Genomic DNA, 17,191 nt, shown 5'->3' with positions numbered 1-17,191 from the left:
CCAAACATTCATTCATGAATGCTGTCAGGATGCACTTCTTCACACAAAGAGTTGTTGCAATCGGAAACATTTTTTATTCATTCATGAGATGTGGGCATCGCTGGCAAGGCCAGCATTTATTGCCTGCCTTTATGAAAAGGTTGTCATGAGCTACCTTCTTGACAACCGAGTGGCTTGCTAGCCCATTTCAGAGGGTAGTTAAGAGTCAACCACATTGCTGTGGGCCTGGAGTCACATGTAGGCCAGACCAGGTAAAGATGGCAGGTTTTCTTCCCTAAAGGCCATTTGTGAATCAGATGGGTTTTTATGACAATCTTGTAGTTTCATGATAAAATTGATATTATTTCAGCACTGATTCTATGGCCAGGATTTTCCCGTCGGCGAGTGGGGCCCGCTCGCTAATGCGTAAAATGACGCACGGTGATGTCGGGCGGAACTCCTGACGTCGCCGCGCCCCATTTAAATTTTCAGGTAGGCAGGGGCTCAGCAAAATCAGCTGTGTGCCCGCTGAGCTGTCAATGGCCAATTGAGGCCATTGATAGAGTCATTTAAGTAATTAATGGAACTGCCCGTCCAACCTTAAGGAGCCCTGGCGAGCATTAGAAAAAGAATGAAACCTCATCCACGGGCGGGATGAGATTTCATGTAGGTTTTTAAAAATTTAATTAAAGTGTTTTTAAAAGTTATGGACATGTCCCAACTCATGTGACAGTGTCACATGAGGGGACATGTCAGGGTTTTTTTTTCTCTATTTTTAATATTTTTTATTGTGGAGCCGATCTCCCTGAGGCTGCACTTAGCCTCAGGGAGATGAGTGCGCTCTTTTGTGAGCGTGCGCACGGGGAGCGCTGGGCGAGCCTTAATTGGCCCAGCCACTTGAAATGGCAGTGTGCCCCCAATAGGGGGCGCCAATCGGAGGTGTGCCTCTGTGCGCCCGCTCTTCAACTCCCGCCCCACCCCCCACCCCCGACAGGGGGGGAAAATTCTGCCCTATATTTCTATGCCAGATTTATTTAATTTTACTTTAAATTCCCCAGCTGTTGTGGTAAGATTTGAACTCATAGTTCCAGATTGTAACCAGATTGGGTTACTAATCCAGTAACATAACCGCTATGGCACTGTAGCCAAAGGGATCACTTAGACAAACAAAATATCACCATTCAAAGAGGCTTGCTTATCTTCCAGATTATAGGAACACGCAGTCATTTCAGCCTCTCAAGTCAGTTTCATCATTAAGTGAGATCATGGTTGATCTGTATCTTTACCAATAGAATGACAGAATGGTTAAAGCACAGAGAAAGCCATTCAGTTCATCGTGTCTGTCAGCTAGTCCCACTCTCCTGAGTTTTCCCAGTTGCCTTGCAATTTTTGTTTCTCTTCAGATGATTATCCAATTCCCTTTTGAAAACTACAATTGAATCTGCCTCCACCACACTCTTAAGCAGTGCCTTTCAAATCCTAACCGCTTACTACATAAGTTTTTCTTTACACCACCTCTGGTTCTTTCACCAATCACCTTAAATTGGTGTCCTTGACCCTATTCTCCCTTGTTTCTCGCTTTCTACTCCGTCTGGACCCTCATGATTTTGAACACCTCTATCAAATCTCCTCACAACCTTCTCTTTTCTAAAGACTACCAGCTTCTCCAATCTATCCATGAAACTGAAGTCTCTCATCCCTAAAAGAATTCTTGTAAATTTTTCTGCACTTTTTCCAATGCCTTCACATCCTTGCAAAAGTGTGGTGCCTAGAATTGGACACAATACTCCAGCTGAGGCTGAACAAGTGTTTTATAAAGGTTCATTATAAATTCCTTGCTTTTGTACTCTATGCCTCTATCTATATTTATTTCATCTGCCAGTAATTTCACCGGCCTATGTCCTCTTGAAGTCAACCTACCGAACTGGTCCCAAAAGGGCATAAGTCTTTATACCCTTGCCCAACAAAGATCCAACCAGCTCAGTTTTGAAATTTTCACTTCACCTAGCCTCAGGAGCTTTTTCTGACATGGGGTTGGGGTGGAGGATAGGGAAGAGAGTTCTAGATTTCCACTCCATGTTCTAAGACACAGTCTCTCGACCAAAAGCATTCATTGCTCTATTAAGATGCTGACATTTGCTGCTTGTTCCTACTTTAAGTTGCAAAGGTGTAAACCTTATGACTTCACAGTTGCTTTTCCAATAATGCAGGGTATGTGTTGTATAGATAAATACATGACGTAACAGGGCCTATTTGCGTATGTACAATAACAGTTTTCATTTGATGAAAGTAATATCTTTAGAGGCAGTGATTCATACATGGTGGAACTTCCAGCCTCTGAATTAAGCTGGTTGTAAACACACCTTCCCCTCAAAAGGAGGGGCACTGGCGGGGGGGGGTCAATTCAAATTTGGAAGCCTGAGATCAATAGATTTTTGTTGGGTGAGAGGATCGAGGAATAGCGAGGGAAGGTGGTTAAATGGAGTTGAAGTATACACTGGGAATGATCCCATAGAGCGGTGGAGCAGGATGAGGGGGCTGAATGGCCTCCCTCTGTTCCTGCATCGCTGGAGCCCAGTAGGGCAAAATGAGGTCACATCAAGTGATGACAAAACCATGGTGGGGGTGGTTTGATGCAGGGGGTTGGGGGTGGGGGTGGGGGGTGGTGGTTTGCTGGGCAGGTGAGATTTCCACCGTTTACCCTGTAACAAAATCACAAATCCCTTCTTCACAATTGTTGTGTAATTGTTATGAAAGAGAAAAAAAACCTCCATCTTCCCAGTGTATTTTCATACATTACAAGGATACAGACAAAGAACCGGAAAGTGAGATTAGGCTGTATTCCTCTGTACACATTGGCATGGATATGGTGAGCCAAATGCCCATGCCATAAATTTTATACGTTTCTTCAAATAGGATAGAAAAAAAAATGCTTTGAGCGTGTGTAAAAGTAAATTTCGACCTCCTACCTATTTACGAACAGACAAAATTTACAGACAGGTAAAGATAATGGGCCATCAAACCTGTCCACACACCAAAAAATTCATTGATAAATCTAGTGTCAATTGGAATTAGAGATCGCTATTGGCTTGACGAATTTATTTAAACCTAAGAATGATCAGAATTGTTATAATTACAAACTACTTCACAATTAAGGAAAGAAGGATAGAAAGAGATCAGAGAAAGAAAGAGGGACCGAACCAGATCACCAAATTAACCCCTCCACCTCTCAGGAATCTTCCAATGCACTTCAGAGATAAGAAGCTTCTGTACCAGTACACAATGGGAGTGCCTTGTAATACACATTGTCGTTACACAGCTAGGGAGTAAGTAGACTGTCACCTCTGACCCACAAAGTCACGGGTTCAAGTCCCACTCAGACTTGTGTACACAATCTAGGCTGACGCTCCTAGCATGGTAATGAAGGAGTGCTGCACTGTCAAAGGTGCTGTCTTTTGGATGAGCATTAAAGACCATCGATCCTTTCTTTTGGATGTTAAAGATCGCTCAACTGTTATTTGAACAGAAGGGGAGTGCTGAGGCTATTCACCAATATCTGGTCATTATCATGAAGATAAAAACAAAAAAACTGCGGATGCTGGAAATCCAAAACAAAAACAGAAATACCTGGAAAAACTCAGCAGGTCTGGCAGCATCAGTGGAGAAGAGCAAAGTTGACGTTTCGAGTCCTCATGACCCTTCAACAGAACTAAGTAGAAATAGGAAGGAGGTGAAATATAAGCTGGTTTGTGGGGGGGCGGGGAAGATGGGTGGGGGGGGGGTTGTTGGGACAAGCAAGCAGTGATAGGAGGAGATAACCAAAAGATGTCACAGACAAAAGAACAAAGAGGTGTTGAAGGTGGTGATATTATCTAAAGAATGTGCTAATTAAGAGTGGAGAGCAGGACAAGCAAGGTAGCTCTAGTCGGGGTGGGGTGAAATTAACAGAGGGTGGAATACATTTAAAAATAATGTGAAGCACAATGCAAACTGGAGGAACAGCACCTCATCTTCCAACTAGGCACTTTACAGCCTTCCGGACTGAATATTGAGTTCAACAACTCTAGATCTTGAACTCCCTCCTCCATCCCCAACCTCTTTCCATTTCTTCCCCCTCCCTTTTGTTTTTTCCAATAATTTATATAGATTTCTCTTTTCCCACCTATTTCCATTATTTTAAATGTATTCCACCCTGCTTATTTCACCCCATCCCCACTAGAGCTACCTTGCTTGTCCTGCTCTCCACTCTTAATTAGCACATTCTTTAGATAATATCACCACCTTCAACACCTCTTTGTTCTTTTGTCTGTGACATCTTTTGGTTATCTCCTCCTATCACTGCTTGCTTGTCCCAACAACCCCCACCGCCTTCTTCCCCCCGCCCCCCCTTAAACCAGCTTATATTTCACCCCTTTCCTATTTCTACTTAGTTCTGTTGAAGGGTCATGAGGACTCGAAACGTCAACCGTGCTCATCTCCGCCGATGCTGCCAGACCTGCTGAGTTTTTCCAGGTATTTCTGTTTCTGGTCATTATCACATTGCTGTTTGTGGGAGTTTGCTGCGCACAAATTGGCTGCCAAGCTCCTTACAACAATGAGTACACTTCAAAAAGTACTTGACTGTAAAGCACTTTGGGACGTTCTGAGGTTGCGAAAGGTGCTATAGAAATGCAATTTCTTTAAGTGACTGCTGGCACTGCCCAACAGACTGCTCAAACTTGGCCCCAACTCCCTTGGAATAATACCAGTCGGTAATTTGATCCTGAATCTTTATTAAATAATCAATGGGGAATGGGAGTGATTAATGAAGTCAGGGAGTTAGTTCTTCGATTAACACTTTCTTCCCCGGGGGTCGTTTTCCTCCCCAGGCTTTTTCCAGGTTTGATTTGGCTTCCTCCACTTGGGCTAAGGTATCAAAGGTGTTCTCGTACTCCTTCTGCACCTCCAAGCAGAGATACATTAGAGAATGCTGATGTTCATTCACCCAGGACAGAAGGAAAGCGCATTTCTTCCGAGCCCGGAAATGATCGGGATCTTCCTTGTGTCGGTATCGCTTGGCTTTTCCAAGGGTGCGGCTGAGGTGGGAGATTGCAGCCAGGGTGTATTGACCGCTCGGTGGCCCGCTCCCCCCAGATAGGAGGACACATGTGTCCTTGATTGTATTCACCGCTTCGAAGGGGTTGGAGGAGTAGGGGCTGCTCCGCACAGCCTCAACCCCAGCCTGCAGAGCCTCAGCAGTGGACATGAAAACACGATTGCCCTTCAGGGCCTCGGAGATTGTCATTGTGGCTTCAATAAACTCATCCCTCATTTCCCCTGATAAGTCCCCATTAATGAGTTTCATGGAGAATGCGTAGGCATAGAGAACGTTCACCACACTGTACTGGATCAGGGGAGAGGGCTTTGAGCACAAACTCAGCAAAGGGACAATGTTCCTGCAAATCGCAGGAATAGAATCATCGTGCTCCCAGGTTGTTGCTCTTTCGGTTTCTCCGCTCAACCTGTCCTGTTCTGAATCATTCTGGCTCTCAGTACCCTCAACATCAACCACAGGCTGGGGTTCTTTTATCCTCTCACTTGTTTGATCTTCTTCCAGCCCCTTTGAAGAAAATAAGACGGATTAGTTTATATTAATAAAGTGTTAAATGTCATTGATTCCCAGTGGTGTGGTTCAGCAATAGCACTCTCAGCTCTGAGCGATAAGTTTGTGGATTCAAGTTTCACTCCAGAGACTTGAGCAACATTCCCTCTTTGCTGTGCGCAGCCTATTCATTTAACTGTGTGGGCCCTTTAAATGCTTTGAGCAACTGCACAGAACTTCTGGGTTGTTGTGCAGGTAAGAGGGAGAATTGAACTCGAGGCCAAAATTGAGGCTGACAGTGAGGTGTACTGAAGGAGCACTGCACTGAGAGAGGGGCAGTACTGAGGGAACGCTCCACTATTAGTGAGGCAGTTTTGAGGGATTGCTGCACCATCAGAGGGCCAGTGCTGAGGGATTGCTGCACCATCAGAAGGTCAGTACTGAGGGAACACCTCACTGTTGGAGAGTCAGTACTGAGGGAGCGCTGCACAGTCAGAATGGCAGTACTGACAAAGCATTGCACTGTCAGAGGACCAGTTTCGGGAATAATAAAGGAAGTGGTGGAAAGATCCACAGAGTGATGCTCAGCACGTTGGCTGTGTCATGAACACTCCTTCCGTGACCAACAAGTCCTGGTGGGGCCTTGGGCCCAGAGCCTCTGGCCCAGAACTAGGGACACAGTCACTGTGCCACAAGAGGAGGGCTAGTACTGAGCAAGTGTTGGACTGTCAGAGTGGTAGCACTGAGCGAGTGTTTCATTGTCAGGGGGCAGTACTGTGGGAACACTGCACTGTAAGAAGTTTTAACTTTTGGATGAGATGTAAACGGAGGTGCCATCAACTCTCTCAGGTGGATCTAAAGGATCCCGTTATTTTCAAGGGAAGGCGGGAAATTCTCTTGGTATGTCGCCATTCCTGGCGGGTATGGACACTGAGTGTCAGCAAACTCCTTGACAACCAGGCACCACATGTACTCTCATGTCCCACATATATAACAGCAGCTTCCAGCAAGAACATGGGTGGGAGCATGAGCTCTGGGTGGTATTTTTAGTTTTGCCTCCTGCCCCTTAGGCCAGGGACACTGAAGATGATTAAAAATGATTTCACTGAGGTCAGTTAACTCAGCGCAGAACAGGATGGAATTTCATTGAGGATTGGGTCCTGGAGTTTAAAGCCGAAGAGGAGACCATTCGGCCCATCTCCACTGTGCCCTCTCTTTGAGGGTGCTCACTCCAATTTCATGCTCTAAAACAGCCACGGTTTATCTTCATCAGTAAAGTCCCCCAAATCATCTTAGCGAATATCTTCTGGAAGCTGGACTCCACTCCCAGAGGGTCCCCCCTAGGGTTAGACCCAGTGGACCCCCTCTTCTCCCAGGGAAAGAGCACCCCTCCCCCAGCACCCCATCCCCACACCCACCTCCCCCGCATCCCACACAGCATCCCTAGCCCCCCGCGCAATCCCAAGCACCACATTCTAGCCCACCCACCCCTAGCTCCCAACCCAACCCAACCCAACCCAATCCAATCCGAATACGGAGCTGCAGTTTCCCCTCCCAGCCACAGGCGGCGCTCGCTCTCACCCCGGGCTCCAGCTCCTGTACGGGGCCGGCGGGGCGCCGCTCCCACCACGGCCGCCACTCCTTGATCCAGGCCGCGGCCTCGCCGCTTTCCAGGAGCCGCTGGAAGTCGCGGCGCTGCTGCTCGGTCAGGGCCTCCCAGAGCCGGCGGGCCGGGGCGCCCTGGGTGTCCAGGCCTAGGCTTGGCTCCGGCTGCTGGGCCTCGGCATCCCGCAGCCGCCTCAGGCTTTCCCGCAGGTCCCGCCGCCCCTCGGCGCCTCCGGCCCGGGCCTCCGCCCGCAGTTCGCCCAACACCGCCTCCCGGTAGAAACTCTCGGCGCAGAGCCGGTGCCGCGAGCCGCGGTAACAGGGCAGCGAGCAAAAGGGCACGTTGCAGCGGGGGCAGGTGTAGCGGGCGGCGGCCCTGGGCCCGCTGCCTGAGCACAGGCCGCAAGCCTCGGCCTCGCGTTCCGGGGCCGGCGGGGGCAGCGACATCTCGCCTTGTCCCGGCGCCGCTGTCGTAAACCAGCGTCGCCTCTCGTTTGCGACAGCATCCCTCCCACTCTCGGAATAGGGGAACTTCACATTCACGACAGTGCCGTAATCCGCAATAAAGGGGCGGGGCCCTGGGCAGTTATACCCTGAGGCTTACAGAGGTTACACTCTGAGCAAAGCAAAAAACTGCAGATGCTGGAAATCAAAAACAAAAATACCTGGAAAAACTTAGCAGGTCTGACAGCATCTGCGGAGAGGAACACAGTTAACGTTTCGAGTCCGTATGACTCTTCAACAGAACTAAGGAAAAATAGAAAAGAGGTGAAATATAAGCTGCTTTAGGGGGGCGGTGGGGTGGGACAGGTAGAGCTGGATAGAGGGCCAGTGATAGTTGGAGATAACCAAAAGATGTCATAGACAAAAGGACAAAGAGGTGTTGACGGTGGTGATCTTAGCTAAGAAATATGCTAATAGGTGACATTAAGGCTAGAAAGCAGGACGAGCAAGGTACAGATAGCCCTAGTGGGGTAGGGGGATGTCTATGACATCTTTTGGCAATCTCCACCTATCATTAGCCCTCTATCCAGCTTTACCTGTCCCCCCCCACCTCCCTTAAACCAGCTTATATTTCACCTCTCTTCTATTTTTCCTTAGTTCTGTTGAAGTCATATGGACTCGAAACGTTAACTGTGTTCCTCTCCGCAGATGCTGTCAGACCTGCTGAGTTTTTCCAGGTATTTTTGTTTTTGTTTTATATTCTGAGCAGTAGGGGTGTGACTGGGTTGCTGCCATGTTCACAAAACAAAAATACAGAAGCTGGGACTGTTCTTAACCTCTGCTCTTAGAGATATGATACAACAGTTCAAAATCTTGAAGGGTTTTAAAAGAGCAAATTAGGAGAAACTGTTTCCACTGACAGTCAGTAACCATAGGGCACAAATTCAAGGTAATTGGTAAAAGAACTAGAGGGAAGATGCATAAAATGGGAGTGACAATTGCTAAACAGAGGGCTGGCTTGAACTCAATGGGTCGAATGGTATCCTCTGTCATAATGACTCTGAGCATTGGCATTTGTGAGAATGGATTTTTTAATAGTTTAGGAAATATGGTGTTATTCTGTAAAGAAGACTGGATGTCTGTGTGTGCTTGTGTGATTTTAATTAAGCTGGGCAGAGTTTGATAGAAGTCAGGTTGTCTGAGGGTTGGAAATATGAAAGGGATACAGATGTTAAGTTTGAGTTAGATCTAACATTTATATTTTTAGATAAATTGAGTTTGAAAATCAAAGGGGAGTCAGAGATGACATGAAACGTTTGCATCTTACAGGAGTTCCCTAGGTAAACAGTAGTGGGGATATATTTTGCAAAGACAAGATGGAACATGAAAGATCTTATATTTGGAAGGGTTTGATTTTCAAAGAGGTGCAAGAACAATGGAATGGAGATGAAAGGGAAAAAAGGTATATTAGAGATACTGTGAGTAACTGTTGAGCTAGAGATGACTGGATATAACGAGCTCTGGGCTGGTAGAGGATGCAGTTTGAATCACCCATCCAGTCAAGCCAGAAAAGTCTTGGGCTGCAGCAGTTTTATTCTGAAGTGGATTTCACCACAGAGTGGGAGAGGATAAAGGTCATTTGGTATGCCTTTATTGAAGCTATAGCAGTTTGCCTTGTGTAATATTACTGGATTTCATAGTAGACACCTATAAGGGATTGTTGCCTGGAAGGTGTTCACTTGTGGGTTTGACCAAGTAGAGTGTTTTTGGGGTAATGTTTTGGAAGACTAACAATTGTAATCTTGTGAGCTTAAGTAACTGTCTCCTCTTCACCATGAATGTTCAATGCTTCTACACCTCCATCCCCCACCAGGATGGTCTGAGGGCTCTCCGCTTCTTCCTTGAACAGAGGCCCAAACAATCCCCATCCACTACTCTCCTCCGTCTGGCTGAACTTGTTTTCTCACTGAACAATTTCTCCTTTAACTTATCTCATTTCCTCCAAATAAAAGGAGTGGCTATGGGTACCCACATGGGCCCCAGTTATGCCTGTCTCTTTATAGGGTATGTGACACATTCCTTGTTCCAGTCCTACTCAGGCCCCCTCCTACAACTCTTTTTTCGGTACATTGATGACTGTTTTGGTGTTGCTTCATGCTCTCGTCTGGACCTGGAAAAATTTATCAATTTTGCTTTCAATTTCCACCCCTCTATCACCTTCACTTGGTCCATCTCTGACACTTCCCTCCCCTTCCTTGATCTCTCTGTCTCAATTTTTGATGAGAGACTGTCCACCAATATTCACTACAAGCCCACCGACTCCCACAGCTACCTCAACTGCAGCTCCTCACACCCTGCTTCCTGTAAGGACTCCATCCCATTCTCTCAGTTCCGTCGTCTCTGTTCCGATGATGCCACTTTCCAAAATGGTGCTTCTGACATGTCTTCCTTCACCGAGGTTTCCCACCCACTGTGATTGACAGGGCCTTCAACCGTGTCCAAACCATCTCCTGCGCCTCTGCCCTCACACCTTCCTCTCCCTCCCAGAACCATGATAGGGTCCCCCTTGTCCTCACTTTTCACCCCACCAGCCTCCGCATTCAAAGGATCATCCTCCGCCATTTCCACCAACTCTAGCATGATGCCACCACCAAACATATCTTCCCTTCACCCCCCGTCAGCATTCCGTAGGGACCATTCCCTCTGGGACACCCTGGTCCACTCCTCCATCACCTCATCTCCCTCCCACGGCAACACCTGTCCTTTACCTCCTCACCGTCCAAGGGCCCAAACACTCCTTTCAAGTGAAGCAGTGCTTCATTTGCACCTCCTTCAATTTGGTCTACTGCATTTGCTGCTCCCAATGCGGTCTCCTCTAAATTGGAGAGATCAAAGGCAGACAAATTTCACCACATCTTTACTTCTCTTTAGCTCTGAAGAAGTCATGAGGACTCAAAACGTTAACTCTGTCTTTTTCTCCACAGATGCTGTCAGACCTGAGTTTTTCCAGCATTTTCTGTTTTTGTTTTAAGTTTTCCTTTATTTTTGTTAATAAAACTTCTACTTTTAATTTTTAAGATCCTAAAAGTGTTACTGGACCTCTTACTGCTGAGGTCGGTACGTCATCTTCTCGGTTTTAGAATACAAAAAAAAGCCAAGTTTCCTTTTGGGATTTGGTTTGCGCAGCAATTAACACCGGCTGTGGTCATGACACAACTAAATGTTGCTATTTACAACACATTTATAAAGTAAAGGTGGGGGAAGGTGGTGCTAGTACAAGTTTCAGGATAACAGCAGCAGTAGCAATAAAGGATATTAAGTATAATAGAATCCATATGGATTAAATTAAAACTTGAATGGTTTATCACCCCTATAGCAGTGTAGACGATCAAATGGTCAAGTAGAAAGGAATTGGAAGAAATATGAAAGCAAATCATGAGGCGATTAGCAGACAGAGGAATAATCAGAGATTTCAGCTACTCCTAAATAAACTGGCAGGAAGAAGCAGTTAAAGGGTAAACGAGAAGCAAATTTTTATAGTACATACAGAACTTCTTTCTCACACAAGAAAATAATCACCAGATCTTGTAATGGGTAATAAACTGGAATAGAAAGGAGAAGGAAGAGTAGGAGAGTATTGTAGTAGTAGTAGTGATCACAAAACAGTAAAGTTCAAATATAATATAGAAAAGAGTCATCTGGACTCAAAATGTTAACTCTGTTTCTCTCTTCACAGATGCTGTCAGACCTGCTGAGTTCTTCCAGCATTTTCTGTTTTTAATACAGTAAAGTTCAAGATTAGGATCAAGAGTGACATAAGTAGGTCATAGGCTAAGGTAATAGATTGGAAAAGAACAAATAATAGGGAAATGAGTGTGGAACTAAAGGTAAAATGGGACAAAATCTTGAAAGCAGACATAAAAATAGTGAGAAAGCTATAAAAGGGTAATCAATAAAGTTCAATAGAATGTATTCCATTAAAATCTCATAACAAGCAAGCTAATTATGGGACACAATGGATGAATACAGAACTAAAGAGAAAATGACATGTTGGAAGTAATAAAGAAGAGGACAAAAGGGATTAAAAAGAACTAAAAGGATAAAACCCCATGTCTGGATGGTATGCACCCTTGCATTCTCCAAGAAACTAGGGATTTGATAACAGAAGCACTTGTTTATATATATAATGTTACATATAGGAGGGATAGTGCTAGAAGACTGGCAGACAGCTAATGTTATATACAAAAAGAACAAAATCTGGAAACTATAGACCTTTCAGCTTAATGTCAGTGAGGAAAACAATAATGAAGTATATGCTACCAGAAGTGACAGAATAACATCCAGAGGTAGTAAATGTAATTAAAAAGTAGCATTGATTCTGAAAGGCCTTGCCAGCATTTAACACACACACACAAAGCTCTTTGTCTAAAATAGTGGTCACTACTGCCCTCAGTATCTGTCTAGAGAAAAATTTGAGTAATGAGTTAGCTATGCGTTGACTTTTTGAAAAAGAAAATTCAAATATAAAATTTCTAAGATAAAAGCAAAGAACTGCGGAAATCAAAAACAAAAACAAAAATACCTGGAAAAACTCAGCAGGTCTGGCAGCATCGGTGGAGAGGAGCACAGTTGATGTTTCGAGGCCTCATGACTCTTCAACAGAACTAATTAAAAATAGAGAAGGGGTGAAATATAAGCTGGTGGGGGTGGGGGGGGGGCGGGGGGTGTTGGGACAAGAAGAGCTAGGTAGAGGGCCAGTGATAGGTGGAGATAACCAAAAGATGTCACAGACGAAAGGACAAAGAGGTGTTGAAGGTGGTGATATTATCTAGGGAATGTGCCAATTAAGGGTAGAAAGGACGAGCAAGGTACAGATAGCCCTAGTGGGGGTGGGGTGGGGTGAGGGAATCGAAAAAGGCTAAATGGTAGAGATAAAACAATGGACAGAAATACATTTAAAAATAATGGAAATAGGTGGGAAAAGAAAAATCTATATAAATTATTGGAAAAAACAAAAAGGAGGGGGAAAATCGGAAAGGGGGTGTTGATGGAGGAGAGAGTTCATGATCTAAAGTTGTTGAACTCAATATTCAGTCCGGAAGGCTGTAAAGTGCCTAGTCGGAAGATGAGGTGCTGTTTCTCCAGTTTGCGTTGAGCTTCACTGGAACAATGCAGCAAGCCAAGGACGGACATGTGGGCATGATAGCAGGGTGGAGTGTTGAAATGGCAAGCGGCAGGGAGGTCTGGGTAATGCTTGTGGACAGACCGAAGGTGTTCTGCAAAGCGGTCACCTAGTCTGCGTTTGGTCTCTCCAATGTAGAGGAAACCGCTTTGGGAGCAACGAATGCAGTAGACTAAGTTGAGGGAAGTGCAAGTGAAATGCTGCTTCACTTGAAATGAGTGTTTGGGTCCTTGGACGGTGAGGAGAGGGGAAGTGAAGGGGCAGGTGTTGCATCTTCTGCGGTTGCATGGGAAGGTGCCGTGGTGGGGGTTGAGGTGTAGGGGGTGATGGAGGAGTGGACCAGGGTGTCACGGAGGGAACGATCCCTACGGAATGCTGCCAGGGGGATGAAGGGAAGATGTGTTTGGTGGTGGCATCATGCTGGAGTTGGCGCCATTTCCATTTCTGTTTAGTATTAAGTCACTTTATGCCTCACTACTTCCTTATTTCCTCCTAATAACTGTTCATTATTTTCTGTTCCTGCTCCAACAGCTATTGAATCTGTAGAATGTCTCTGGATATTCCCAACCCACTAATCACAGGTTGATGCTCTTCCCACTGCTCCATTTGGCTTTTCTGTAAAACCATTATTGCTGGTGCACTCAGTCCTTAAGTACCATTTCTCCATTGCAATGTTTTGACTTGTAATAAATCCACTGAACCAGCATTTCTGTCCTCATTTTCTAATCTGAAAACACATAACCAAGTACCTGTGGAACATGGTTGCTATTTCTTTATTATCTGTTATAGTCTCGCCTGCATCTGTCCTTTAATCATAGAATATGAGGAGGCCATGTGGCGCATCGTGCCTATGCTGGCTCTTTGACCATCTAATTAGTCCAATTTCCCTGCTCTTTCCCACAACCCTACAAAATGTTCCCCTTCAAAAATTTATTCAATTTCCTTTTGGAAATTACTATAGAATTTGCTTCCACTGCTCTTTCAGGCAGTGTATTCCAAATCATAACTGTGTAACAAATTCTCATCATGTTACCTATAGTTCTTTTGTCAATTACCTTTAATCTGTGTCCTCTGGTTACTGATCCTCCTCCTATTAGAAATAGTTTGCCATTATGCACTTTTATCGAAATTCTTCATAATTTTGAACACTTCTATTAAACTTCCCCCTTAACTTCTAGCTTAAGGAGAGCAACCCCAGCATCTCGCCACATAACTGAAATCCCTCATCCCTGGTACCATTCTTGTAAATCTCCTCTACGCCCTCTCCAAGACCTTGACATTTTTCCTAAATTTTGGTGCCTAGAGCAGCTGGGGCCTAACCAGTGATGTAAAAAGGTTCAACATAACTTCCCTGCCATTGTACATATGCCAAGAATCCCAAAGGTTTTTAAAAAATTATTTCATGGGATGTGGGCATCGCTAGCAAGGCCAGCATTTGTCGTCCATCCCTAATTGCCCTTGAGAAGGTAGTGGCGAACTGCCTCCTTGAATCGCTGCAGTCCACCTGGTTTCTCTCCTACCTTCTCTCATGTCCTCTCCAATCTCATCTTGTCCATAAGACTCACCTTCTGCTCCCTCAACCCTATTCCCATTAAATTGCTGACCAGGTCCCCATACTAGCTGATACCGCCTCAGGTTTTGCCCCAGCCCTTCAAATCTGTCAATATCACCCCTCCTGAAAAAAAAATCCCTAACTCTGCTCTCTTTGCAAACTGCCTCCCCATCTCCAATCTCCCTTCAAGTGTCCTTGAGTGTATTGTCGCTTCCCAAATCTGTCATTTTTCTTGCAACTCCATGTTTGAATCCCTCTAATCAGTCAGCCACACTACCAAAACGGCTCTTATTAAAGTCACAAATGGAATTCTATGTAACTGTGACCATGGTAAATTATCCCTCCTCATCATTCTTGACCTATCTGCAGCCGTTGATGTGGTGGACCACACCATCCTCGCCACTGTCCAGCTGGGTGTGACTTTCCTTACCTAGTTCCGTTCCTATCCAATTGTAGTAAGACAATCAACTGACTTCTCTTCTCACTCCTGCACTGTTACCGCTGGAATCCCACAAGGATTTATTCTTGGTCCCTCATATTGCACATCTATTGAGGCTATTGAGTTGGATGATCAGCCATGATCATAATGAATGGCGGAGCAGGCTCGAAGGGCCAAATGGCCTACTCCTGCTTCTAGTTTCTATCTACATTCTACTCCTTAGCAAAATCATCCAAAAATATGTCTGTTTCCACAAGTACGTTGACAACATCTGGCTCTACCTAAGCGCCAACTCTCTCAGCCCCTCCACTGTCTCCGATTTGTCAGTCTGCTTGTCCGACATCCAGTACCAGGTGAGAAGTTTCCTCCAACTAAATGTTCAAAAGACGAAAACCATTGTCTTTCGGTTCCCGCCACACACTACCTTTCCCTAAGGCTGAACTAGACTGTTTGCAACCTTGACATCCAATTTAACTTTCCATATCTGCTTCATCACCAAGGATGCCTAATTGCACATTCATAACATCACTGCCTCTGTCCCTGCCTCATCTGATCTGCTGCTGAAACCCTCATCCATGACCTTGGTTCCCTCTATATTTGACTATTCCAATGCTCTCCTGGCTGACCTCCCATCTTCTTCCCTCCGTAAACTTGAACACATCTAAACTAGAGTATTGTGAAAAAAGAGACGTGTCGAAGCTTTTTGTCTTGCACTCATCAGGACACAACAAGAATAGCAATATACCAATGTTTTCCCCTTATATTGGTTTTCTTGCGAAGTGTCCTGATGAGTGCAGGGTGAAAAGCTTAAACATGTCTCTTTTCTCAGCAATACTCAAGTTCTGTACTACCAAATGACTATTCATCTGAACTCTGCTACCCATGTCCTAATTTGCACCAAGTCCCATTCACCCATCACCCTATGCAGGAGTTAAATTGGCTTCCAGTCCGGCAATGCGTTGATTTTAAAATTGTCAGCTTTGTTTTCAAATCGCTCTATAGCCTTGCCCCTCCATATCCCTGTAATCTTCTCCAGCACCACAACCCTCCAGTTCTGCCTCTTGTACATCTGATTTTCATAGCTCCAACAGTGGCAGCCATGCCAACAGCCACCTAGGCCCTAAGCTCTTGAATTCCCTCCTTAAACCTCCACACGTCTCTACCTGCCCTCCTTTAATATGCTCCATAACACCTACTTCTTTGATAATGCTTTTGATCATCTGTCCTATATATCTCTTTATATGGCTCATTGCCAAATTTTGTTTGATAATGCTCCTGTGAAACACCTTGGGATGCTTTACGACATTAAAGATGCTATATAAATGCAAGTTGTTGTTGCTGGTAACAAATACGTCATTTTCCCCTCGACTATGTGGTAATAGATTTGACAGAAAGTGCTATTACAATATATCCCTTCTGCTTTACAGTACATTGTAAAACACAGAAGTGAGAAAAAAATCTATTTTAAAAATCTGGCATTTGTATTTGACTTACATTTCTGAGCACCCACTCAAGTCTAGTCTGACAGACTAATTTTTCTTAAATAGAACTAGCATAGTGTTAAACAAAATCTCCACAGATAAAGAGGGGCCTGTGCTGCATCTAACCCATCCCAGAAACAAAAAACTTGGAACCAGTCCTCAATTTTCCCCTTTCTCAAAGTCCGATCCTGAGCATTTCATTCCACACGATTATTACCTTCTGTGGCAAATAAACCTAATGTAAATCCTGTCACACAGTTCTGGAGTTTGTGGCAACCTCTCATGGCCTAGGATATCCCCAAGCCAATGAAATTCTTTTGAAGCATAGTCTTTGCTGTAATGTAGGAAACCCAACAGCCAGTATTCACACAGCGAGTTCCCACAACCACCAATGTGGTAATGACTAGATAATCTGTTTCAGTGATGTTGGTTGAGAGAAAATTACTGGTTCAGGACACTGGGGGAAAACTCCCCTGTTTTTCTTCAAATAGTGGCCATGGGCTCTTTTACATGCAGCTGAGGGGGACACACAGGCTTTCAATTTTTTGAAAGACAGCACCTCTGATAGTGCAGCACTCCCTTGATAGTCCACTGGGAGTGTCAGCCCAGATCATCTGATCAACTCTCGAGTAGGACTTGAACCCACAAACCTCTAACTCAAAAGATGAGAGTTTACCCACCGAGGAATGGGCTGATGACTTATGGTCTACTGGTCTCATCCTCAAGTGTTTGAATAGTGTGGGTGAAATGCAACTTTAGCAGAAGTGCAAGATGAGTAAATGATCAGAAAGCAGTTGCTTTGTGCTCCCCCCACTGAAACTCAATGTCACTGCTGCTATTTCCAGCGATGATGATGCTTGTGTAAGCCCGGCAACATTTTAGTTTCCCCTCCTACGGTGATGATTCTTTTTAAGAGCTGTATAGAGGA

General features: G+C 45.0%; 1 protein-coding gene across 1 annotated transcript; it reads right to left on the bottom strand.

Annotated features, from left to right (window-relative positions):
• Positions 1–4,734: 4,734 nt before the first annotated feature.
• znhit2 (zinc finger, HIT-type containing 2) lies at positions 4,735–7,646 on the bottom strand. Its single transcript, XM_078551137.1, has 2 exons — positions 7,142–7,646; positions 4,735–5,578 (listed from the first exon to the last, which is right to left on the bottom strand). The coding sequence occupies exons 1-2, from the start codon at positions 7,610–7,612 to the stop codon at positions 4,790–4,792; spliced, it is 1,260 nt and encodes a 419-aa protein (XP_078407263.1). The 5' UTR covers positions 7,613–7,646; the 3' UTR covers positions 4,735–4,789.
• Between the last annotated feature and the right edge of the window lie 9,545 nt (positions 7,647–17,191).

This window comes from Cetorhinus maximus, chromosome 10 (genome assembly GCF_964194155.1).
Source record: "Cetorhinus maximus chromosome 10, sCetMax3.hap1.1, whole genome shotgun sequence".
Lineage (NCBI taxonomy): Eukaryota > Metazoa > Chordata > Chondrichthyes > Lamniformes > Cetorhinidae > Cetorhinus > Cetorhinus maximus.
The sequence above is the reverse complement of the archived record's forward strand: the minus strand, read 5'-3'. Positions and strand labels throughout refer to the sequence as shown.